We start from the raw sequence: 24670 nt of genomic DNA on the forward strand, positions 1-24670 counted from the left end.
CAAATGATTAGATTGTACCATTCAGTTATTCAACCTCCACAACATGTCAAATGTTGCACCGTTGGTAAATTTACTGGTACATCTAACCCTGATTATGACGAAATTGCTGTTAGTTTAGGAACTTATATTTCAATTTACGCCCAAATACAAATGGAGCAAGATATTATGAAGCAAATCGTTAATGAACCAATGTATTCTCATATTTACAATCTTGCAACACTTTCTCTCCCTAAATCAGAAAAAGATTATTTGGTTGTTATGTCAGATGCGGCTAATATTGTTATATTCGATTTACATGGATGCAAGTTCAATGCAATTGTATCATTACCATATGGAAGAACTGGTTTAAGAAGAATGGAACCAGGTTATTACTTAGCAGTATCGCCTTGCGGCCGTGCTATACTTGCATCTGCTATTGAAAAGTTCAAATTAGCATGGACAGTTACAAAGAACAACGAAAATTTGCCTACAGTTTCAGCACCACTTGAAAATTCACGTAATAAAACGTTTGTTTACAGCACTGTTGCCTTAGATGTCGGCTATGAAGTTCCTAAATTCGCTTGTATCGAAGTTCACTTCAAACAACCACAAGATGAACCAGAAAGAACATTTAACCCTAAAACAGAACCGAAATACCTTACATTCTATCAATTAGATACAAACATCAACTTCTTAGTCCGCTGTGGCAAGAAAGATGATGAAATTCCTTTACCTCCAACTTCATCTCTTTTAGTTTCAGTTCCAGGACCTTTATTTGACTATCCAGGTGGTGTTTTAGTCTGTTCCACCGGCCACTTGCAGTATTTCGACAACAACGGACAACTAAAAGACGAATGTGATTTACCTCAACGAGAAAACGAAGAAAACTCTATAATTATTACATCAGCAGTCTTTTGCAGTAGCAATGGCTGGCTTATTCTCTTACAAAACCAATTTGGTGATCTTTTATTCACAAAAATCCAGAAACAATGTAAAATTCAGATCCAATACTTCGATACTGTCCAAATTGCGACTTCTTTGACCATTACGAACCAAGGTACTCTTTGTGTCTTCGGAGAAGAATACTCCAACTCCTTCTATTACATCACAGAAAGTTGTGAAGACGTCGAAGAAGGTTTTGTTGAAAAAACATTTTCTCCAAATACAGAAAACACAAAAATTGAGTATTTCGAAGGTCACGAGATCAAGAACAGACTGACGAAACTGATCACTGCTCCTTCATTTAGAGGCAGCCAACTTGGAGACATCATTTCTATCCATGGATCATTCAATAAATCATCACTAAAAATAACAAGAAAAGGAATGCCAACAAAAGTTTTGAAGCCAATAGAAATCGGTGGCGGATGCACATTTGTTAAAGCTGTTAAGAAAGATCCACTCAATGAATATGATACATTCATTTTCGTGTCAAATGAATCAACAACAAGAATATTCGAGTTCTTTGAGGAAACAAGAGAATTAAAAGATTCAAAAGAGTCACTTTTTGTAACCGATAAAAAGACGATAGATGTATTTTTCCTTCCTGCATTCAACAACACGAGTTCCCTTGCTCAGATCACGACGGAAGGAATGCGAATCATCAATGATAAAGAGAAACACGACTGGAAAAGAGATGAATCATCAAAAATTATATGTGTAACCGCAAATCCCTCTCAAATTGCTATCGTTTATGATGACAACCAGATTGTCCTTTTCGAGACAGATGAAACAAGCCTACCAAAGGAAGTATCTTCAAATAAGGTTATGGAAATAGCCGGCCAAATAACTTCTATCGCTTTGCCACAACCGCAAACAGGTGTCAGATATGTTGAGTGGTTAGCGGTTAGTGCGGTTAATGACGGTTTGTCAATTGTTTACATTGTAAACATTTCAAAAACGACAGAAATGTGGTCGGTTAGTTCCAGACAAATTTTAGACAAAACGGTTATTTCTATGATGTTTCTTTTTGTTCCAGGAATTGGAAATATTTTGCATATAGGACATAACGAAGGTTTGTTGACAAGAACTAACCTGGATGATTCAAATGGAAGCCTTGATAACGCAACACTTAAATTCCTTGGTAATGCACCTGTTACGTTTTCAAGATGTGAAGTGAAAAACCAAAACAGTATTTTGATAAATTGTGCATCACCATGGTATACGAAAGGATTAAGTTTAGTACAGTTATCAAGTAGTCCTTTTGTTTCTTGCTGCCAATATAAAGCACCTTTCTTTATTGACGACAGTTTTATCGGTTTGACAACAAACAACATGGTTTTGTTTTACACACCTGATAAGAACATTTTGATTGATACACAAACATTGGATTTGGACATGACTCCAAGACAAATTGTTCATATTCCGAACACAAAATTTGTTTGTGTTTTGATGTCTGATTTAATTAAAGGAAAATGGAAATCACAAGCGAAACTTGTGAATTATGATGAATTAATATCATCTGAACCACTCCAATTAGATGATAATTTGTTAGTTTCCGCAGCTTGTTACTTGGAAAATTACAATTTAGTTGCTGTTTGCGTAGCAAAGAATTTGTCATTTTTCCCAAAGAGATGCGATGGCGGCCAAGTTTTGCTTCTTGATATCGGAAGTGGAATTCCTAAAGTTGTTCAATCTACTGACTTCGATGATATCCCTCAAGCGATTGCTCCATTTGGAGAATACGTTATACTTGGAGTTCAAGAAACATTGATGGTTTTGAAGGTTGGCAGAACAAAACTCCTCAAGAAATGTTGTTCCAAAGCTTTCCCACATTGTATAAATTACTTAAAAGCATTTGGAACAAGAATTATTGCTGGAGATGCAATGGAATCATTCCATTTCGTGAAATTCGACAAAGAAGAAGATATTTTGTCAATTTTCGCAGATGACATGGTTCCAAGACATCCTTTATCAGCAATTGGCTTGGATAGAAGCACTGTTTGTTGCGGGGACAAGTTTGGATCGTTTTGCATATTGAGATTGCCTCCTGATATTAATGATGACGCAGAAATCGATCCTTCTGATGTTGGCCACGCATTTGAAAACGAAAAATTCCCAGGAGCAAAGAACAAAGTTGAATTATCAAATATGTATCACATTGGTTCGCCAATTACAGGTTTATGTCTCTCACAGGGTGACTTTGAAAATACATCAATTGTTTATGGAACTGTTGATGGAGAAATCGGATTGTTCATCCCTCTAAAGACTGATACAGATGCAAGATTGTTTAGATTGTTGGAAGATGAAATGAAGAAGTTAATTAAGAGTCCTGTTGGAAGATTTATTGAACAATTCAGATCTTATTATACTCCTTTGAAATGTGTGAATGATTCTAATTTATTGCTATCTTATATTGATTTGCCAACTAATTTGCAGAAAGAAATTGCAGAGAAATTAAAAGTCAAACCATTTGATCTTTCTAGACTATTGGCAAAGGTTGATTCATCTATTTAATTTATATCTTTTGTTATTTTTCTAAATACATATACTTATTGTTTAAATATTAGATTGCAACCATTATATCTCACAACAAAGAATTCCATTTGTATTCGCAAGAGAATTCAATTTCAAGATGACCATTATTTGCAGTATTAAAGAGTAGATTTTGCTTCTATGTTAGCTCCAAGTTCATTTCAAAGGGGAATCTATTTTATACACAAGTAAAAAAGACCTTCAAAGTTTATTGATTTTTTCTAAAGTTGATTTTTTCAAAGCTCATTCAAAATTTTTGTCAATTTTTTTTTAAAAAAGTAAGAACAAAAATTCGTGCTGAATAGACTTCACTACATTCAAGAAGGGAAGATATGAATATGGGTTTATTGATAATGAACTCTACCTTAAAGTATTTTATCAAGACATTCAACTTGGTGGGTATTTTAAACAGAAAAACGAAGCGAGGTGGAGTAACGAGAAATACAAATACTCAATTCTCACAGAAATCGACAACAAGTATCGTAACACCGATGGTCTTTTCCAATTTTCGATTGTGTATCCAGAGTTACGACTTTTCAACGTTTGGAAGCAGAAAAACAATCCATTAAACGAGCCCAAAATAGTTAAAAGCGATTACAAACCTTACAACGTAACAGGCTATCAATACGTAAAAGTTCTTGCGGATCGAAAGCATGAACATTGTGTTTGGGGCGGTCTTTGCTTAAGTCTTGCTGACGCTCTTATTGACGGGTGCCAAGGATATGATAACTTTTACTTTGCTATTGGTTACACCAAACAGTTATGGGAAGATAATAAAGTTACGATACCATCTAACGGAACTGGCGTAAATGTTGTAAGTTTGTGGGTTAAGGTTAACAAGAATATTATACAAGAACCATGTACTACTAGCTTTCACCTTTTAATTCAATATTTTCAAATATTATCTTTCATTTCTATTCTCTTGTCTGAATGATTAATAAACACTTAGCCCTCTAATTCGATCTTTAAAATTTTGAACAAATTTCCGCAAAATCATACAATTAAAAGCTTTATCTAAGCTTAATTTAGACAAATACTGAAACCTATATGAGTTCAAATATGAATATTATATGTTTTTAATTGAATTAAAGAAGAGAGAGAGATCTATTATTCATATCAAGCAAATATATGTCTTTTTAGAATTTGAAGAGAGTATATTAAAATCATAAAGGTGTAGATGGCAGATGCATTCTTGTGAGTTCTAGATATTGCTTCCAAAGTAGATCCCGAGATTCTAGGGAAAAAAAATTGAAAAGATGATATCAACTACTATGTCAACTAAATCATGTTTAAATTTTAAATCTCTATAAAAGATTTTGGGCACTCCTGTCAAAACCGCTAAAAATTAATAACTTTACAAAATTTAATTTATGCTTATTTTCTATTTTTTAAGTTACATTTTCTCGTATACAGTCGTTGATCAGCTGAATATTGATCCAAAAGACAATATTTGCTGCTTCTATTCAGAGAAAATCAACGATTTCGAAGTAATTATGGATGAAAAATATACTTCTTCAGTGGTAACAATATCTCCAAATTATGAATATGCAGTTATTTTATTCCAATATTTAAACTCGCAAGGTATTTCTACACAAATTTCTTCCAAGCGAACAAGATATACAATTATTCCTTCAATAAATCTTACAACGTCAAAGAATTTCTACGGTTTGGACTTCTTAAATGAAATCTTCGTTCAAAAGTACATTGTTTCTACAAAAAATTGCCAAGATACAAAAGCAATTTGTAAACAAAGGAGCCACTTGCCTCATTTCGTATTTATCTTAGGAGGCATCATCCTATTTGCATATATCAATATAATACATATCAAAATCAATCCATATTTCAATATTTTCGATAAAAACATTCGTCCAATTCACGAAAGCGTCAAAAACCTTTCTAAAGAAGAGCTGAAGTGTCAGCATGATTCTCTTACTGCTGTACACATATCCGGCGTGTCCCAAGTCCAAACAGTAAGCGTAGAAAGAGATTATCCTCGATCTAAATTCCACAAGTCCATTTCCTATGCATTGAAAGACGGCAACTACATTACATTCTTTTGGACAGAGAGAATCTCCGATATTGATGATCTAAATTTGAAAGTAGAATTTTCATCAGAAAATCTTACAGCGACAAGCATCAGCTACGAGATGTTAAGCTACAGACATTACAGACCTTTGGTTATGACCATCGAATTAAGCAATAATTCAAGAATTAAACTAGAAATACCTCTAAACGTTCTACTTCCATTCCTTTCCCAAGGATGTTCATCGACATTACTATTTTCATCCCTTATTCAATGCAATCGTATCATTATGGGCAATAAATTCTTGCCAACAGATTTTATTCAATTAATGCACAATTACAGCATCTCCATGGGCCTTCTTCGATCTCTAGTCCTCGAAGCCGATGGCCAGGTAATATGCCAATACTCAAAACCTCCATTAAAAGACTTAACTCCAGAACAAATCGCAAAAATTCAAGGAACTCTCAGAAAAGAGGACGAATACATAGACTACGATTTATTACCCGACTGCTACGCCACTCTTGTCCGTTACGGAGAAACTGATGTCGTATTAATCGGAATAACTAAGGCGCAAGTGCCAATGGCCCAATCCACGCTATCTCTTATCCTTCTTACAGCACTGTTCGTTCGAAAGATCACGATTGCTAGAGACAAATTGACGAAATACGAGAGATTAGTTGATTTGATGGAAGCATCTGGTCGATTAATGTATTTCGAGTACAACGCCGACCTCCAAAAAATCATTCTCTCGAAGCCGAACAACTTAAAGTACTGCGGAGAGGCTGTTATCAAAGCCGCGCATATTTTCATGGACAGTTCTCAAAAGAACTTCATTTTCGAGTATCAGGACAAAACATTCATAGTCCTGGCAGACAGAATTCCATCTAAAAACAACGAACAAATCATTGGAATTTTGGCAGAAAATATAACTTGGCTTTTGAACGAAAAGAAGGAAGAAATAAAGAGATACAACGAAGTAGCAGATGCTATGCAGAAGATTGGCGCTCACAGATTGATAATGAAGCCAAGGCCTCACTTGGATGATACAGATAATTTAATTTCACAACTTGGTTATCCGCTAGGTACTTCTTTGTTATCAATTATTCATCCAGATGATGCAGAGACGTTCTGCAACCTCGGAGCTTCAATTAAACCTTCTGCTCCTGTAACTGACGATTATAATAAGACGATATTGACTTTCTTACACGATATCGAGCCATTAGACAGATATCTTATCATGGCTCCGACTGAAAGAGAGTATTACAGAGAGCATCCGGACAGAATTTACATTCCAAATGTAAAAGTATCGGAAACCGCTTGTATTCGAGTACTTTCTGCCAACAATCGTGTTCATTTCTATTCAGTATCAGCGAATAGCGAGATAGGATTCATGCATTCCCTTGAAAGTGCTTTCGAAATAATGATTGACACCTTAGGCAGTTTCCCATTCACAACTGCCCGCGTGAATTCAACATTCTGGGGCGTAGATATCGGATCCGATTCAATTTTCCCGCTCTACGGACTCCCTACAATTTGGGACGTTTTGGGGGTCGACCAAATGACACCTTTTTCGAATATGGCCAATTTCATTCAAGGCGAAAGTCGGCCACTTTTCGTAAACGGTCTCATGGGTTTACGAGTTAGGGGCGAGAAGAATTGGACGGGCACAATTTTATTATCAATGGTCGGTGGCAAGAGTTTTTGGTACAAATTATCAATGTTTGTTCAAGATAATTCATTGTATTGCGTCATGACACAGATTGACGATATAAAGAACAGCGTTGATAAGATGAAGAACTACTTGGAAGAGATAACACCGTACATGGAAATCGCTGGCATCAAACTTTGGAGCTTTATTGATATTGATGAAGTGATGGATAATAAAAATCTGCCACTGTCAGATTATTCCAAAGTTTTGTCATGGGCGAATGTCGACATTGTTGCGAAAGAGTACAGAGACGCTTTTATGAGGAACATGAGGTCTACATTTGAGTTCGGGCACTATTTCGAGATGTATTTGCCTGTGGATATCGATGGAACAGGCTACAAATGGTGCGCAATGTTGGGAAAGAGAGGTGAGAAAGGAAGAGTCATTTTCGGTATTTGGGAACCAACAGAAGTTTTGAGAAAGAATCTGAAACCGGCCGGTGAAGCGGAAATTGCAAAACTCGGTGAAATTGCCGCTGGAATTATTGAGAAATTGAAGAATAGATACGATTTGACTCCTACACAACTGGAAGCAATTATTGAGGCTGAAAACGCTTTGAGACTTTACAAAGAACAAACTGCTTCTGGTAGTGATATTCCTGCTGATACAATCTTGTAATTTTTTATTTTATTTTTGTTATATTTCATGTTAGTAAATATATTTGCTTTTCATTTTTGATAAACTAAAAGAATGTGTTGTTAATGATTGAAACATGTGTTAGCTATAAGTTAAATTTTTTTATTTGAAATTTTATTATGGTTAAATATATGGGGGAATATATAGAAAGTAATTTGTTCATTCTAAAATGAAAGATATAGTTGCTTGTTGTTTAAAAATCATATGTTTATTCGATTAAAATGAAATTGATTTGAAAAAAGGATATGGATATGAAATATTTTTTGTTCCAATAAAAAACATTGGCCATGGTTAGATAAATTTTGAGATGTAAATTAGTATTATACATAAAATAATAATCTTTATCAAAATAATATCAAGAAAGGATAAAAATAAAGTAATGTAAGGATAAATTACAGTTAAATATTAACAATGTTATCTGTAGATGGAATGGCTTGAACTTATGAAAATAAAAATTAATTTTTCAAGAATAAAAGTATATGTCCTATGTAAATTTCGGATGAATGTGTTTTTGCAGAATGAGTAACATCAATCAGTAACGTTAATTCTAAGATAGTGATATACGTTATGGATTATATCGGATTTTGGATATCTATTATCAGCTTCTATTGAGTTACATATTTCTTTTTCGTATTCTTCGCATTCTCGTTTTCTAATCATTGCGTCTTGATGGTCTCTATCTTTAAGCATTCTTCTTGTAGATAGTACTGTTTGAGCTCTTGCTTTAGACAAACTCTCTCTGTACGGTGAATGTTTGTCAACTTTTCTAAAAATGTTGAGTTCGCAATCTTTATCGTATTGTTTCCAATGTTTTTCACGCACTCTATACTCTACAGTCTCTACCTTTTCATCTGGGTTTGAAACCACAACTGGACTTTGCATTTTTCCTGTAGGAACATGTCCAAAAATCTTCGTTGGAACGAGTCTTGGAGAATTTTTAGGTGGTGGTAGAGTTTTCCCCTGGTAGAGAGCTAGATTATATATTGGCTCAGAGTATGGAGATTTGTAAGATTTTGTTGGAGTCATAAATCTTCTTGAAGAAAGAGATCCTGGTTGCATCGATCTGACAACTTTTGTTGTACTTGAAGGGCGTGCCGTTGCATGCTGGCTCTGTGACCTCCTGCTACTAGGGAGTCTTTGCTCAATTTCCATTTAAAAAAAAGTGCTCAATTTTTCTTTACACCCCGGGTAAATTTAATATTATTATGTTAATCACACTATGTAGGTAATTAATTTTACGAATTGGATTCAAGACAAATTGAGAAGATTCAATGTCTTTTCACAAAAATACGATAATGGTCAAAAAAAATTATGAAGAATTTCAATATGCCCTCAAAAGATCGTAATTTTTGTTTAGATAAGGCCAAATTATTGTATGTCGTAGAAGTTAGATAAATAATCAGTGGAAAAAGTTATAATTCTGTAATTTTTATTATCTATTTATGGAGAATTGCTTAGAAGTCAATTGGTTTGTCATAGAAAACAGCAAGAAGAAGTTTCTCCATTTCTTCTTGTGTTGGCTGACGTGGGTTGGATCCTGTGCAAGCATCAAGGATGGAGCTAGCAGCAACATCCTTGATCTTAGAAAGATATTCTTGTTTATTGATCAAGCCATTCTCATAGTCCTTGACACAGAGTGGAACATTGATCTTGGCGCAGAGGTCACGGATCTTTTGGCAGATAGCATCAACGAGCTCAACATCGTCCTTGCCCTGAATTCCAAGGAAGCGAGCGATGTCACCATAGCGATGGAGAGCTTCTTCGTTCTTGGAGTTGTACTTGATAACCTTTGGAAGGTACATAGCGTTGGCGCATCCGTGAACGATGTGTCCACCAGAGAAAGCAGCGCCTGTCTTGTGAGCCATAGAATGGACAATACCAAGAAGAGCGTTTGAGAAGGCCATACCAGCAAGGTTCTGAGCATTGTGCATTGTTGCACGAGCCTGCTTGTTTTCGTTGTATGATGCCTCAAGGTTCTCGAAGATAAGCTTGATAGCGTGGAGAGCTAAACCATCTGTGAAGTCGCTGTGAGCTGTTGAAACATAAGCTTCGAAAGCGTGTGTGAGGGCATCCATACCTGTGAATGCGACGAGCTTCTTTGGCATTGTATCTGCAAGCTCTGGATCGACAATGGCAACATCTGGTGTGAGGTTGAAGTCAGCAAGTGGATACTTGATTCCCTTCTGGTAATCTGTGATGATAGAGAATGATGTAACTTCTGTAGCTGTGCCAGATGTTGATGTAACAGCGCAGAAATGTGCCTTGTGACGAAGTTCTGGAAGCGCAAATGGGATGATCATCTTCTCAAATGTAATATCTGGGTATTCATAAACAACCCACATTGCCTTGGCTGCATCAATTGGAGAACCGCCACCAATGGCAACAATCCAGTCTGGTTGGAACTCTTGCATAACTTTGGCACCCTTGAAGACTGTTTCGATTGATGGATCACTCTCAACACCTTCGAAGACTTTGACTTCGAATTGTGCCTCTTTGAGGTAGTTGACAGCTCTCTCGCGGAAACCGAATTGGCGCATTGCGTGTGTGCCAACGACAACAAAGGCCTTCTTTCCTTTGAGTGTCTTGAGGTTCTCAAGAGCGCCCTTGCCATGATAGATATCGCGTGGGAGTGTGAAACGACCCATATCCTAAAATGAAGTGATTCATTGATCTCTCAATTTTATTCGTATTTTTTGAGAGGTTTGTAAATTTTATTTACTGAACTGATTCATAATTTTTCAAGTTAATTCAACGTAAATCAATATTGTTTATGGAATATGCTAACAAAAATTTTATAATTTTTCTGAGCGCTCCTAGTTCCATCAAACTTTTTATAAAAGATGTGTAATTATGATAGTGGATCCTATTGGTCCATTATTATTTTGAATGTTATATCGTTCTTTTATATATTTTTAAAGAATTAAGCACGTAAAATGTTTTAAATACTGCTCAATTTTGAGCTTCAGAAAAATTCAATGATGCGAGAATTGAATGACTAATATGGAATATCCAATACTCAAGTATCCTGATTCTTGCATTCTGTGTATCATATATTCGTGAGGAATTTTGAAAATATGATATTTTGAGTCATGAATTATGTTTTTGTTTGATAGGAAATAGACAATTGAATATTTCGAAGATAAAATATTCATATACTGTATATAAAGAAAAGAAATTTCAATGCGATTAATCATTTTAATTGTTTCAAAAATTTTTTATATTTGAGTTTTAATGAATTATCAATTGCTATTTAACAGTATCCAAATCATTCGATGGGAATGTGTCATATAAGTTATTCATCAGAATGAGCCCGATCATGAACAAATCCAAATTTCGATATAATTTCATATAATTATATGGAAATTTCAAAACGAATCCACAATTTTCAAATATGTAGCAAAATTCCATCAAGAATTAATGTTTTCATTTACTAATTTTGTCAGTCCTTCTAGCTTTAATATCATCAATGGAAATTGAGTCTCATTCTGCATTATAAATGTTTTTGATTACATTAAATGTATATAAATATATACATTTGATCTCTTGAAACGAATGCCTTATTCAAGCATATTTTAATTGAAATATATAACTTACTTCTTCATTTGAGGCATGATCATCACTACTAATTGAAATTATGATCCCCAATTTCAGCCATATCTATAAATTTGAAGAATATTGTGATCCAAATTAAATATCAATTGTAAATTCAATGATTTTATTTGAGAATTATAATTACTTATTTATTTCTTGCATCTTAATTCTATATAAATGGTATATATTTAACAAAACAGAATCTGATCATGATGAAACAATAGTATATCTCCTCCCAATAGTCTCTTTCAATCCAATAATTAGTTACTGTGGTTTTGAAAGCACTGTTGGATTGAGGTGGTATTATGTCCGGATAATCTAATTCATTATGCTTAGATACATTGGTTCTGAATGAAATTTATACACGACAGAAGTTATGTAATCTGAATCACATATATATCATCCGTAGATTGCAAAAGAAAAAAATTATCGAACGAAATCGTTCGAAATATTTTTCATTTAACAATGCGACTAGTATGTTTTCATAAAATCATTGCGAAAACCAAAATAGCACTAATTCATCCGACGATAAAAGTGAATAATTGTTCAGCTATACCTGGTCAAATGAGGACGATAGACATTTTTGATGCAAAGTTTGTATCTTAAACCAAGAGACGAAGTTGAATCCGAAGAAACAACAAAAGCTTTAGAGCCCGCACATGTTCCAGATCCATGCCAATTTGTTAAAAATCACATTTCTCTATCATATACAAACGAGCCTGGTAAAATGGCCGCCGTTCACGGTACAACAACACTCTCCTTCATCTACAACGGAGGTATTGTCGTTGCCGTCGATTCTCGTGCAACAGGTGGTCAATTCATCTTCTCGCAAACAGTTATGAAAATCCTTCCACTTGCACCAAATATGATTGGAACTATGGCTGGTGGTGCTGCCGACTGCCAGTATTGGCTTCGTAATCTTTCTCGTCTTATTCAACTTCACAAATTCCGCTATCAACAACCATTAACAGTTGCCGCTGCTTCTAAAATACTTGTTAACGAACTTTACAGATATAAGGGATATAACCTCTCTATTGGCTCAATGATTTGCGGTTACGACAACACCGGCCCACATATTTTCTACATCGACAACCACGGATCTAGAATTGCTGGAAAGAGATTCTCCGTTGGTTCAGGTTCAACACACGCTTATGGTGTACTTGATACTTGCTATCGCGAAGATATGACAAAGGAAGAAGCTTGCGAACTTGGCCGTAGAGCAATTTACCACGCTACATATCGTGATTCTGGCTCTGGTGGTCGTGTTTCTGTTGTCCATATTACTCAGAATGGCGTTGAATGGATTGATAAGACTGATGTTTTCGATATGCATGATTTCTCAAAGACAACATTCTAAAATACTGATTTTTAATTATTAAATATCGACATATACTAATTTTATTACTACTTTTCTCTAGAAAATTTATTTTTATATAATTATTTTCTTTAAAATCTAACATATCATAACAATCTTCCGGATTTAAAATATTATTATCAAAATACTAATAGAAAACTCTAAAAAATATATGATATATTAAATTTATATAAGTCTATCATTAAGATTCAGAGACTGTTACCCAAATATGATGATTAAACCAATTTCTGATCCGTGAAAGATTTTTCAGTATATTTTGATTATTCTCAATTGGTAAAAAAGGGGGTTGGCGTCCTAAGGCGTCCTAGTGTAAATTTCTCAAAATTGTGATATTTACATCACATTTTTGAGAGGTTTATGGGCGTCCTAAGGGAAAATTGAATAGCTAGGGCGTCCCGAATTTTCATTCTAAGATTTAAATATATTATATACTTAAGTATAATACAAGCAATATAAAAATTAAATTTTTATTATGTTAACTTATAAGAAATTTTTTTGAATTATCGTTGATTTATTGTAATCTTTCCAGGCTATACTTTTGAAATCAACTTTACCTATCATACGCATTAATGTAGTAGATGTCCAGGTGTAGCTATTATATCCCAGCAATATTGGTATTTTATCATTGTAAGATATCAAAATGAAGCGTTTTTTCAGATATACTTTTTCGTAAATTTTTCAAAAATAAGATGGTAAAAAAGCCTCGACTTGCTCGAAAAATAACAATTTTTTTACTTGTAAAAATAACCCTTTTACAGCATGGGCAGCTATTCAATCACTATTTCTTTTTCTAAAAGTATATTTTTCAAAAAAAATTAAGATCAAATTCGACAATTTCTTGATGAAAGCAAAAATATTACACATACTTCTAGATGCATGGGATAAAATATGCAATTATTCAATCAATTCGCATGATTTGAAAAAAAAATCTAAATTTGATAAAAATGTAGAAATTTTTTATTTTTAACTTGAGATTCGATTTTTTTGATCCAATTTGTGAATTTTTTTTGATCGGAATTTCAATTAATTTGTTGATCAAAAATGACCTCACAATGTTTGATCATAAGTGAAGTCATCTTCATGGGTATTTAGAAATTCCAAGAGAAATTGCTTATTTCTCGCAGATGTAATATCTGAGAAAATCGAATTTAAATATTCATAGAAACCCAAATCATTCTCCGGTTCGAATAATTCATCTGTTGCTTTTTCTGTTTTTTCTATGAATTTTAATAATTTGATTAATAAATCTTCATCAGGAAGAATTATTGCTGCATTTGTGATAAAATTCCATATTGAGGTAATATGGCAATAATTACATTTATAAAATGTAATTTTATCCAAAATTTTTTGGCAAATTCGCATAATAGCATTAATATTTGAAGCTGAGATTAAACCTGTGATTACTTCTGTAACTTTTGGAAAATCATCGCAATTTAATATCTCTTTATATTGAATTGAGAAATAAAAAAAATCAAATGGATTCATTTCTTCAATTTCAAGGAGATTGTAAAAATTGATAGAAGTGTTATTGCAACAAATTGTATTTGCAGCAAAAAATATCATTTGCTCGATTCCATTTTTGGAATAAATTTGCTGGAACAATGTTAAATTAAAACAGTTGCTTAATTTTTCTTCATTGTTTTCATAAAAAAGTAACAAGTTTGCAACTGAAATTTCAAAATTTTGATAATTGCCAGTTATTTCAGTAAATATATATATTTGCTTTTCTTCATCTAAAAATGGCAAATATTGATTTGCAATATTAACTAAAGTTTGGGATAAATTGTTCCAGTTTGATTTTACAATTTGTGAGCACATTATGTAATATGTAAATTTATCCGCTTTGTAGGAATTTAAAATTGTTTGTTGTTCTGTTTCAGTTAAATTACTGAATTTTTCAAGATTAATATTGTGATAAAAAATAGAATCCTTGAAACATTCTGATATCTTTTCAATGTTTAAAACGGATGCTAAAAAATGTAAAAGAACTTCATCAGTCACTGTGATTTTTTTGAAAAATTTATCCCAATTCAAGCATCCAATTGATCTTTCTGTCATTGTACTTATGCATTGATAAAGTTGATTTAATGAATCCGAAGAATAATCATTATGCTTGACTAGTTGAGTTAGTTGATACAGACTGTCGTCAGCCATTTTAAAAAAATGAATAAAATTGTATAGTAAATTATATTTGTGAAATTTGTGACGCTACATTCAATCTAAGACCAATATCTCAAAGAATTCCTCATTTAAGTATTACTTTTCATTGTTTTTTAAAAAATATCTTTGCTTATTTGTTCACTTTTTTGACATTTATTATATGCTTTTTATCATATTTCCGATGATATGAATATATATTCTATATAAGAATGACGCTACATTCAATCTAAGACCAATATCTCAAAGAATTCCTCATTTAAGTATTACTTTTCATTTTTGATTCAATTTTCGAACGGTTTTCGTAAATTTTGCATCATTTCATTTTTTAATGGGAAAATCATCTATATTTAATCAAAAAAGAGCAAACTTTACAGACGAAAATAAAATATTTATCAGGGAACAATCTGATAAATACCAAAAATCAACATCGAGAGATGAAAAAACGAATATAATCAAACAAGTTCTTCAATATTTTAATATTAAATACGCCGAAAATGAATCTAAAGCTGTCAGAAGATATTTTAGTTATATTGCAGTTAAAAATATTCCCGCAGTTACTGGAAAATATCCTGATACAATTGTTCGCAAAGATATGCTTTATTCGCATGATCATACAAATATTATTAATTCAAATAATATTGAACGTTACTACCGTTGCATCGATCATTCTTGTCAAGCACGTTATTTAGTTAAAATTGAGAACAGTTCAGTTTCCGAAGATTTACAAAAGGAACATATACCCGAATGCAGACAATTTAAAAAGTTACAAAATGAAAAAAATGATCTTCATAAATCAATGACTCTGACAGAAATATACAATAAGGCAATGGCAAAATTTTCTGAAGACAACGGCACTTTTCAGCAGATTAAAAAATTTATGACAGAACTTGCTGTTGGTACTGATGAAAACCCATTAATTAAAGATTCATTGGTCAGGGAAGTTTATAATAAGTCCAGAAAATTTTCTGTTGGAGAAAAAATTACAGACGATGAAATTGCTAATTTTTGTTTAATAAATGGCGAGCAGTTTTTCATTGGCCATGATTTTCAAGCAAATTGTGAGACGATGTTTTTTGGTTTTGAGAAGGCAATTCAATTTGCAAAAGAAGCCACAGATTTATTTTGCGATGGAACTTTTAAAATTACACCAAAACATTTTCAAAAAGGACAGATGCTAACAATTATGATTTGTGAACCTTCAACAAATCAATATCTACCACTTTTATTTATATTCATGAAAAACCGCACATTTGAATCTTATAAGAAGGCATTTGAATATATTTTTACTGTCAAGGGTATTCAATTTTCAAAGCTAATTCAAATTCATTGTGATTTTGAAAAGGGAATGATAGAGGCACTTCAACAAATTTTCCCTAAAGTCCGTATAATTGGATGCCTATTTCATTTCAAACAAGCTTTACACAGGAAACTTGTAGCACTTTATACAAAAAATTTCAATACTTTACAAAATTCTTTATTTAAGCTATATTCTATTACTCCATTCATGTCTCATGAAGAATTTGTACTTACAATGCATATAATTAATCAAAATAAAGTTGATTCGATCAAAGATTATATTGATTATTTCAACAAAGTTTGGTTGCCGCACTACAATTTAATATCTCAATATAATAATGCAACTGCAATATTCACTAATGATTGCCTCGAGAGTATGCATTCAGAATTTTCTTCGTTAAAACATCCAAACATTTATGAAGCTATTAAGAAGATATCTCAAATCCAATTAGATAAATATAACGCCATCAAAAATAACCAGAAGATCGAGCGCCATATAAAAACCGTTATCACTGATAGCTACAAAAATTATATTCTTGACTGCTTTCAAAAAGAACTTGAGAAAACAATTTTTTCTATCAAACAATACAACGTAAGTGATCTTTCTTTGGCTCAGAACGAGATTTCTCCATATGGTTCCATAGAATCGAGTTCATTGTTCGAAAATATTCCAGTTCATGATGCAGATATACTCAAATCGATCGATCTAACAGATAAAGATACAATGATCACTAAGTTTATTAATGAAAAAAGAGAAAAAATTATGGCATTATTTAATGAAACATTAAATCATCCAGATTTTAATTCATCCACTCCAATTCAAACTAATTTTGAGCAAGCCGATACAAATCAAGGTTCAGATGCTCCAATTCGCTCCGAAAATTCAAATATTGCAGACTCTACAGATTTAGAACCAGAAAATCAAAACCATCCTTCTACAAATCAAATGTCTAGTAATCTAGAACATAAGCTGGACCTTCTTGATCATATTGAAAAACAATTATCGAAAATGCGCTCGTTATTGGGAATTCTTCCTACTACAAATGCTATTGTTGGGCCGTCAAAACAAGTTTCAGTTAATAGCAAGCAAAATTCTGAAAAAAATAAGAAAAAATCTTCCATAACAACAAAATCAAACAATACAAAACAAAATTCATCCGACAATCCTCCTAAACGTAAAGCTCCTATTTCGGAAAGGATTCTCAGCGATAATAACTTATATTTTCAAGTTCATCGAAAGAGATCGAAAAGCAAACGTTCCACATCTACAGAGAAAAAGAATTGATATATGAAGTCTAATTCCTTTTATAACTACTATATTTTTATTCTTATGACTAAAAAATAATATATTATTTAAGGGTGCACCCGTATGTACGTTTATTTGAGAGGAGGAGGATTACCCTCTCAATTTTGAGGGATTTGTTAGTTTATTTTCTCGATGAATATGCAATAAAATTTGATTTTTACCTTATCAATATACTTCATATAATATACACATGTTCATGTAAAAACTTTTTTCCAAAATCCTCAGGAATTAAGGGATTTTTGAATTTTAAGAATTTTTTTTTAATTCTTTAAAAATGAGTGGACGGTTATCAGAGACGGCGCTTGTAATTAAGCTGCCTGATATGGGATCTAGCGATATACAAGTATCAATGAATAGAGAGAGTACTATTTTAGAAATTAAGCGAAAAATTAAAGAAAAAACAAAAATTCCAACATATCAACAAATTCTGCTTTGCAATGGAACAGAACTACGTGACACCGACAAAATCTTCCCAAATTACATGAACAAATCTTTAGATTGTAAATTTATAGGAATACAACGTAAAACTAAAAAATCGCCAATTTATATTAAAATAAATGATACGGGAGAAGGGCCTTATATTGTTAAAGCGTTTAAAATAGTAGATATAGGCTATTTAGTAAATTCTTGCGGGAATATCATTATTTCAGACTTTTCTAGATCATATATCATACAGCCAAATAAATCATATGCATTTGATGTATTTTATATGCTTCCAGATCAAACACGTGTAAAAAATTTCATTTTATCTGTTTATACTCAAGATGGAAAATACATAAAACCAGATCAATACGAATGGATAGCCGATTACGATCCTAACACCATGGATATTACTGATATAACCCATTTACATACAATGGATGTCAAATGTTTTCGATTTCCAGATGAAGAATTCTTTGACCCTAACCGTATATCAGTTGCCCACTTAACAGATTTATCAAAGGATACAACAAAACACGTTACTTTTAGACTTGTTCCTGAGCATTTAAGTTCTATCGTTCATGATTGGTTTTCCGGGACACAATTAACAGATTCTTTATACGACTACGCATTAGCATTCAATCCAAACCTAAAAGGCATAGATTTTCGATTGAGGGATGAAGCTGGAACTGAAATTCCAAGAAATTGCCTGATTTTAAAGGTGGAATCGTTTTCTAACTCAAAAGAAGTAACTCTGATTGTTGATGATGGAAGGGAATTCAATGGAAAAAGTTCAAAGTCAAAATAACTTTTTAAATATAGTTTATGTGCATTAGATCGACCAAATGTTACAATTTTATACTTTGTTCGAAGTTTTTTTATAATTTTTACCAAAAAATTTTATTAATTTATCTTTGAATTTGTTGTTTTCGATATTATACATTATAAATTATGTTCTTGTTGTTATTAATAGTAAAAATGTAGGAATTTGAATAATGAATTTAATAATTTTTTTGTTTAGATGTTATTTTCATGTAAATTCAACCATCATTATATTAGCTGTATTACGATCTATATTATAATAATAGTTGTTGACTTATAAAAGTATGAAAAATCTATAATTATCAATTTATCAATTTAAACTTGAATTTACCATGTATTTAAGATATCATGCATCACGATATTTGTTCGATTGGTTGTTAATTGAAATCAGCACCAAAACAATATCACCAAAAAATATCTCATATTAAAAACACGATCTAAATCTCATACATGTTCAAATCGATAATTATTAGATGTTGGCCACAATATGTGATTATATTATAGGCGAGTTTGATGGAAATATGAAAATTCATTAAATTCATTCAGAAGTCTTTAAAGTAAAGGTCAATAATCAGCTATTTGATATGCTATCAATAATCCAAAGCTTTTTTTCGAAGTAAAAAAAAGCAGACAAAATTAAATTAATTTAAATGTTTAAAATGAAACAATGTAATCATCAGGAACTTTTCCAACCATTCCCTTCAAATTCTCAAACATCTTTGATCCATCGCAGTCAGATATAAATCTCAAAATTTCTCCAGCAGAAGCAGAAAGGAAACCTTCTTCAAGAGCAACAGTTGGCGTGGTTACAAGGTAATATTCACCTTCAATTTTGTGTATAGCAGTTGATGGGATGAATCCTTCGCCATGAGGACAGCAAACATAAGAGTTAGGACCAGTTAAATTGTCAAAAACATAAAATCTGTCACCTTTTGAAGCAGAAACTTCTCCATCATGGGTAGGAGAGTAGTCATTGATAGCTTGACACATTGCGATTGGTGCAGGATTACCAAATCCTGGTTTTGGAGGAAGGGGACTGTCAATTCGAGAATCTTCGAAACTAAATTTGGGAGGAACAAACTCTAGAGGCTTCCAGGAGCTGCGAGAGATACCTGTCTTCATAAGGAAGATGTTTATGTCCTCGTTCCAGTCTCTATGGACTGCATGGAACTTTTCAATGATATGTTCAGTTTTTTTAATGCAGTCCGCTATGATTTTGGAATGGAATTGTATAGTTTCTTTGTGGTTACTTGATCTGCTGAGTTCTAGCATCTTAATTCTGTAGACAGAGTCGTTGTATGCTTGTATCGCTTTGATGTGAGCAGTTCGCATTTCTTTATACCTTTGATTGCGTAAACCGAGGAATATTTGATATTCTTCACATGCTTTTGAAAGTTTGTTCTTCATTTTTTCACTTTTTGAATCTTGGAATTTTGAATAAAGAATTTCGATGGTATTGGCTTGCGTGGCAATCTTTTCGTTTATTTCAGAGTATGCTTGAATTGCTGCGTTTCGAATGTTTGCGGCTTTTTGGTTTTCTAGAGATAAATATTGAATTCCAGAGTTAAATTCGGAGTTAATTATCTTTAAACGGTTAATAATGGTATCATGAAGTGTTTTACGAATAGTCTGAAATTGATTTAATTGTCCATTAATCAATAAAAAGAAATTTGTGAAATTTTTGAAATCAGATCCTGGATAACCAGGAGCAAGTAGCTCTTCTGGTTTCTCTAGAATAGTTTTGATCATGTTATCGTGAACAATTGTTGAATTTATGAATGCTTGGAGATTAGAACAATAACGTTCATAAAATTGGATTGATTTCTCAATTTTATCAGTTACTTTTGCTGATTCTGCCACTAAATCATTATACTCACGTTTGCTGATCACATACTCTTCGTGGAGGACCGCTTCGATGGATTCTTTATTCATACCAATTTTTTTAGAGAATAAAAGTGACATGATAATAAGAATTTACATGTCAATTCAAATGAAAAATATTTTGACAAATAGAGTCATAGAAAGTGTCAATCGGGCGGTTTTTATTTCCCTTTTTTATTTCTCATTTGGGATGGTGTGTCCTTAACTTACAAATGAAACATTGAGTTCTAGTCATAGATATATTAACTAAAGAATGTTTCTTATACAAATGAGAATATTGATAAATTCTAATTATGGGATATTTGCCATTAAATCATTGGGCTCGCATTTTCATCGATTTCTTCGAATCATGAACGCCTTCCAAAGAATATTGTTTTATCAATATCAGTACCTTGCACGAAGAATTTTTGGATTGATCAAATGAAAGAGAAAAATGCCGTGTTATGCGAGCTTTTTAAAATGTTTCTGAATTAAAATTCCAGAAAACTAAAATCCTAAGGGTTGATTGAATCCTAACCCTGATAAATAACATTTATTTTTATAGTGGTCTCAAAAATAGATTTCAGAACCTATTCAAATGATTTGAGAACTTAATTATAAAAATATTATAGGTTCATAATACAATAATATTTTCAAGAAAAATTTAAAAATAAAAATTCTCTGAAATTTTAGAATCTATACTTATACAATGTTCTTATATTAATCTACATGTTATTGATAAGCAAATATTGTTTAATAGTTAAATTTGATACATATCGTTATCTGATGGAATTTGATAATTGATTGAGTATATTTTTATGAAATATAATGAATATATCGGTCCACATTAGCTGTAAATAGGATTTGTCTCACACTGATTGAGTACTACCTCTATGATTTGTTAGATTGTGACGATATTAGAATGTATCATTTATTTCTTGGCTCTGGTTTGATATTTATAAGGTCCACTTTAAGTATTAGCAAATACCATATAATTGGTTGAATTATACATATGATTTTTTTTGAAAATAAATTAAATTTGAAGAACTCGAATTATTCTTTAGAAATAATAAATTTCATGGTGAGCATAAATTAAACACAATGTTTAATTCTAATTTTGAAAAATGCCCGTTTAAAATTTTTATTTTTCCCAAGTCATCAGCAAATGGTATTATTAGTTTAAAATCTACTGATAGAAATCAAAAGGTAGAAACTGTAATGCTTACTGCGCATTCTCCCTGATTTTCCGTTGAATTCTCTCCAAATTATTTCAATAAATTAGTAACAACTTACTAAAACTCATGGAAGAAGCTGGAAATCATTAATATGTTACTTTTCAAAGTTTGCTTTAATATGAATTGCTATAGCTCCTTATTAACAAAATTCAAATTTTTATATAAAAAATTAGAAGAAGAAATTATTAAAACCAGATTCTCATTACAGAATCATTACATGATACTATCTTGAAATTGGATTTTCTATACCTTAAAAGTAAACCATTCAAATATATCTAAACGTATACTTTTTTTCTGAGCAGACGTTAAGGAATTGAGAGCCACAAAAATAGGATCGGCGTTTGGTCGGATGTTCAATAGTTTACATCTCCCCTTCAAAAGATCCCCCTTTAATTTTTCATTACCCTATAGAATTTATTTCCGAGAGTACTATATTTAGTTAATGAGTTATTCTAATATATGATGTTTCGGTGTTAACATTATATTAATATTAATATATAATATGTTTTTATTAAATATAAATTATGTAATATGGCAAATGGAAAAATTTTACAGCATACGATTATTTTCCATTCAAAAAATTGAATTCAAAATGTGATAAATAATTGTTTATTCTAAATAGAAAGGATATCTCGTAGTGGGTAACGAGTTTACTAAGCATTTAGCTCGTGGAAATTGGGCTCCTACGATAATTTATTGGGAAATGTAGATTTGAAATCTTCGATTATGGTTTAATAAACGCTGGTATATCCTTGATGTTTGAAGTAAACTGCAACAAATATGTTGGATTCGATTTCAATATGGAATTCTTGGCCTGTGGGAAGAAGTCGCCTTACGCTTCCATTAGCTTTTTGTGTTATATTCAATTTTTTGAAAGGAAATCTAATCATACGCTGAATAATCTTTACATTTATTCAAAAAACACTAAAAATTACATGAATAAAACTTTACATTTATTCAAATTTTTTTTGAGAAAAAATACCGAAATTTTTTAGAAAGGGATAGAATATCAAAATTGAATAGACAAGAATCTTATTTTACAAATTCATTCAAAATTGTGTCATTTGACAGTATCAAAATTTCCTTCATTTTACAATTTTCAATCTTTATATGCATTTTAACATCATTATCCGATTTAAACCGATATTTGCCAATTTTGCCGTCAAATTCTTTCAATTTGTAAGAATCTGACCAACTGAATTCATATTTCAATGTTGTCTTTTGCTTTATTGACTAAATCCCTGAATGGCCACAATCATGGTTCATACAAGGCTCCACGTGCATTCCCCAAGTATCAAATCTGCTCAAACCACACATTCAAGAACTCTTTGACAATGGGAGAGAGCTCATTTGCTGTCATTCCTAAATCGAAACTCAATAAATATATCGATTACTCTATTAAGAGATTCGCGGGTAAGACATATAACAAGAACATGTCTGAAACAATGCTCACCGTACTTCAAGATTCCGATGATTTTGGAACCGTATGGTGGCCATATGAGATCATGGGTTTCACATTCGCAAAATATTGCCCAGAGAAGCAACTCCTTAAAGTCAAGTTGATCTCTGCAAATCTCACCAAAAATGGATATTATAGAATCTCTACAACAAAGTTCTCATATGCAATGAAGGGACCATACGCATATGACTATTTCGCATTCTATTTATCCCAGTTAAATGAAGTATCAGTTACTGTTTACCCTCATTTACCAAAAGGATCAAAGAACGTAACTGTGAAGCAAGTTGTCAAGAAGGCTCAAGAAATGATTTCTATTGCAATTTCATCAATCCAAGAAAATGGACATAAACTCCCACCAATGATAATTGAATCAATTTCAAGAATATACTATAATGCTTTACATCATGTAGCTAAAGGAGGTGAGAAAAGTGTTATTCCATGTACATCAAAACAAATGACAGGTGCTGAAAAGAGAAGAATTGGCAGAAGAATGCCAAGATGGATCCATAGAAGGAAGGTTTTCCCACGCTGGTTCAAGCGCTTTCTTCAAAAGAAGCGTGGATTAAAGAGAACAACAGCTAAGACCTTAAAGCATTAAATAACATTTTGGATATTAGAAAAATATAAATATTCCATAATGAAAATTAGCGCAAATAGTAAAATTTTGGAACAATTTCCAAATTTTCTATATATATAATTTTTTCCTGATACATTCAAAATAAATGACCACTTCATTGAAAATTTCAATTATGAAATCATTACTTTGAGAAGTATCCATTCAAATGTTGTAAATCCTATGGACCATTTATTGATTATTCTCCATATTCTAATCAGGAATTTTGTTTACCAATTTTGATCAAAGAATATCAAGGAAAAACGATGATGGAAATTATCGGAAACGATATCGTACTATCTTGTAATAAGTTTTATAACGTTTTATTATAATAAATAATGGCTTTTCTGTTTTTCGTGGGAAACGGCTAAAGTTTTGAAATTTGTCAGTTGACAACTAAAAAAATGTTGTTTTTTAAGCTCTTCACTGATTATCTCCTTGCAAAAAGCCAAGGATATAATATTACACCACCTCAATTTTACAAGTATCAAGTTTCTCCATTGCGTGATTTCAACAACTCTTTGACAATGGGAAGATGACAATTCCAGAATCAAATTTTATTAAATATATTGAAAGATCTATTAAATCTGTTACTGGAAATAATTATGACCGAACTATGTTGTCAAATATGAGTATGATGATCGAATTTCAAAAACGAAATAAAAATTATGATGAAGCGAAACAAGGTTTTACATTCGCACATTATTGTCCAGAAG

At 32.0% G+C, this 24670-nt stretch overlaps 9 protein-coding genes across 9 annotated transcripts, besides 1 other annotated feature; 6 read left to right on the forward strand and 3 right to left on the reverse strand.

Annotated features, from left to right (window-relative positions):
• Window positions 1-3: 3 nt before the first annotated feature.
• Window positions 4-3489, forward strand: TVAGG3_0987780 (DNA repair/RNA processing CPSF family; the record flags this gene model as incomplete). The annotated part of the gene is made up of 1 exon (XM_001582476.1): window positions 4-3432. The coding sequence occupies one exon, from the start codon at window positions 4-6 to the stop codon at window positions 3430-3432; it is 3429 nt and encodes a 1142-aa protein (XP_001582526.1).
• Window positions 3490-4820: 1331 nt separating this feature from the next.
• TVAGG3_0987790 (phosphorelay sensor kinase protein) lies at window positions 4821-7864 on the forward strand (the record flags this gene model as incomplete). The annotated part of the gene is made up of 1 exon (XM_001582475.1): window positions 4821-7799. One exon carries the CDS (start codon window positions 4821-4823, stop codon window positions 7797-7799), a length of 2979 nt encoding a protein of 992 aa, XP_001582525.1.
• A 132-nt stretch (window positions 7865-7996) lies between these two features.
• Window positions 7997-8969, reverse strand: TVAGG3_0987800 (uncharacterized protein; the record flags this gene model as incomplete). Its single annotated transcript, XM_001582474.1, has 1 exon — window positions 8346-8969. One exon carries the CDS (start codon window positions 8967-8969, stop codon window positions 8346-8348), a length of 624 nt encoding a protein of 207 aa, XP_001582524.1.
• Window positions 8970-9197: 228 nt separating this feature from the next.
• On the reverse strand, window positions 9198-10462 carry TVAGG3_0987810 (NADPH-dependent butanol dehydrogenase domain-containing protein; the record flags this gene model as incomplete). Its single annotated transcript, XM_001582473.1, has 1 exon — window positions 9272-10462. One exon carries the CDS (start codon window positions 10460-10462, stop codon window positions 9272-9274), a length of 1191 nt encoding a protein of 396 aa, XP_001582523.1.
• A 1532-nt stretch (window positions 10463-11994) lies between these two features.
• Window positions 11995-12765, forward strand: TVAGG3_0987820 (threonine-type endopeptidase protein; the record flags this gene model as incomplete). The annotated part of the gene is made up of 1 exon (XM_001582472.2): window positions 11995-12765. The coding sequence occupies one exon, from the start codon at window positions 11995-11997 to the stop codon at window positions 12763-12765; it is 771 nt and encodes a 256-aa protein (XP_001582522.1).
• A 290-nt stretch (window positions 12766-13055) lies between these two features.
• Window positions 13056-17596: a mobile genetic element.
• Window positions 15272-17524, forward strand: TVAGG3_0987840 (MULE transposase domain-containing protein; the record flags this gene model as incomplete). The annotated part of the gene is made up of 1 exon (XM_001582471.2): window positions 15272-17524. One exon carries the CDS (start codon window positions 15272-15274, stop codon window positions 17522-17524), a length of 2253 nt encoding a protein of 750 aa, XP_001582521.2.
• A 212-nt stretch (window positions 17597-17808) lies between the features above and the next one.
• Window positions 17809-18954, forward strand: TVAGG3_0987850 (ubiquitin-like family; the record flags this gene model as incomplete). The annotated part of the gene is made up of 1 exon (XM_001582470.1): window positions 17820-18773. One exon carries the CDS (start codon window positions 17820-17822, stop codon window positions 18771-18773), a length of 954 nt encoding a protein of 317 aa, XP_001582520.1.
• Window positions 18955-19441: 487 nt separating this feature from the next.
• On the reverse strand, window positions 19442-20730 carry TVAGG3_0987860 (SH3-domain family; the record flags this gene model as incomplete). Its single annotated transcript, XM_001582469.1, has 1 exon — window positions 19442-20719. The coding sequence occupies one exon, from the start codon at window positions 20717-20719 to the stop codon at window positions 19442-19444; it is 1278 nt and encodes a 425-aa protein (XP_001582519.1).
• Window positions 20731-23093: 2363 nt separating this feature from the next.
• Window positions 23094-23986, forward strand: TVAGG3_0987870 (uncharacterized protein; the record flags this gene model as incomplete). The annotated part of the gene is made up of 1 exon (XM_001582468.1): window positions 23094-23939. The coding sequence occupies one exon, from the start codon at window positions 23094-23096 to the stop codon at window positions 23937-23939; it is 846 nt and encodes a 281-aa protein (XP_001582518.1).
• Window positions 23987-24670: the final 684 nt, after the last annotated feature.

The sequence above is a fragment of the Trichomonas vaginalis genome, chromosome I (assembly GCF_026262505.1).
Source record: "Trichomonas vaginalis G3 chromosome I, whole genome shotgun sequence".
In the NCBI taxonomy this organism is placed as follows: Eukaryota; Parabasalia; order Trichomonadida; family Trichomonadidae; genus Trichomonas; species Trichomonas vaginalis.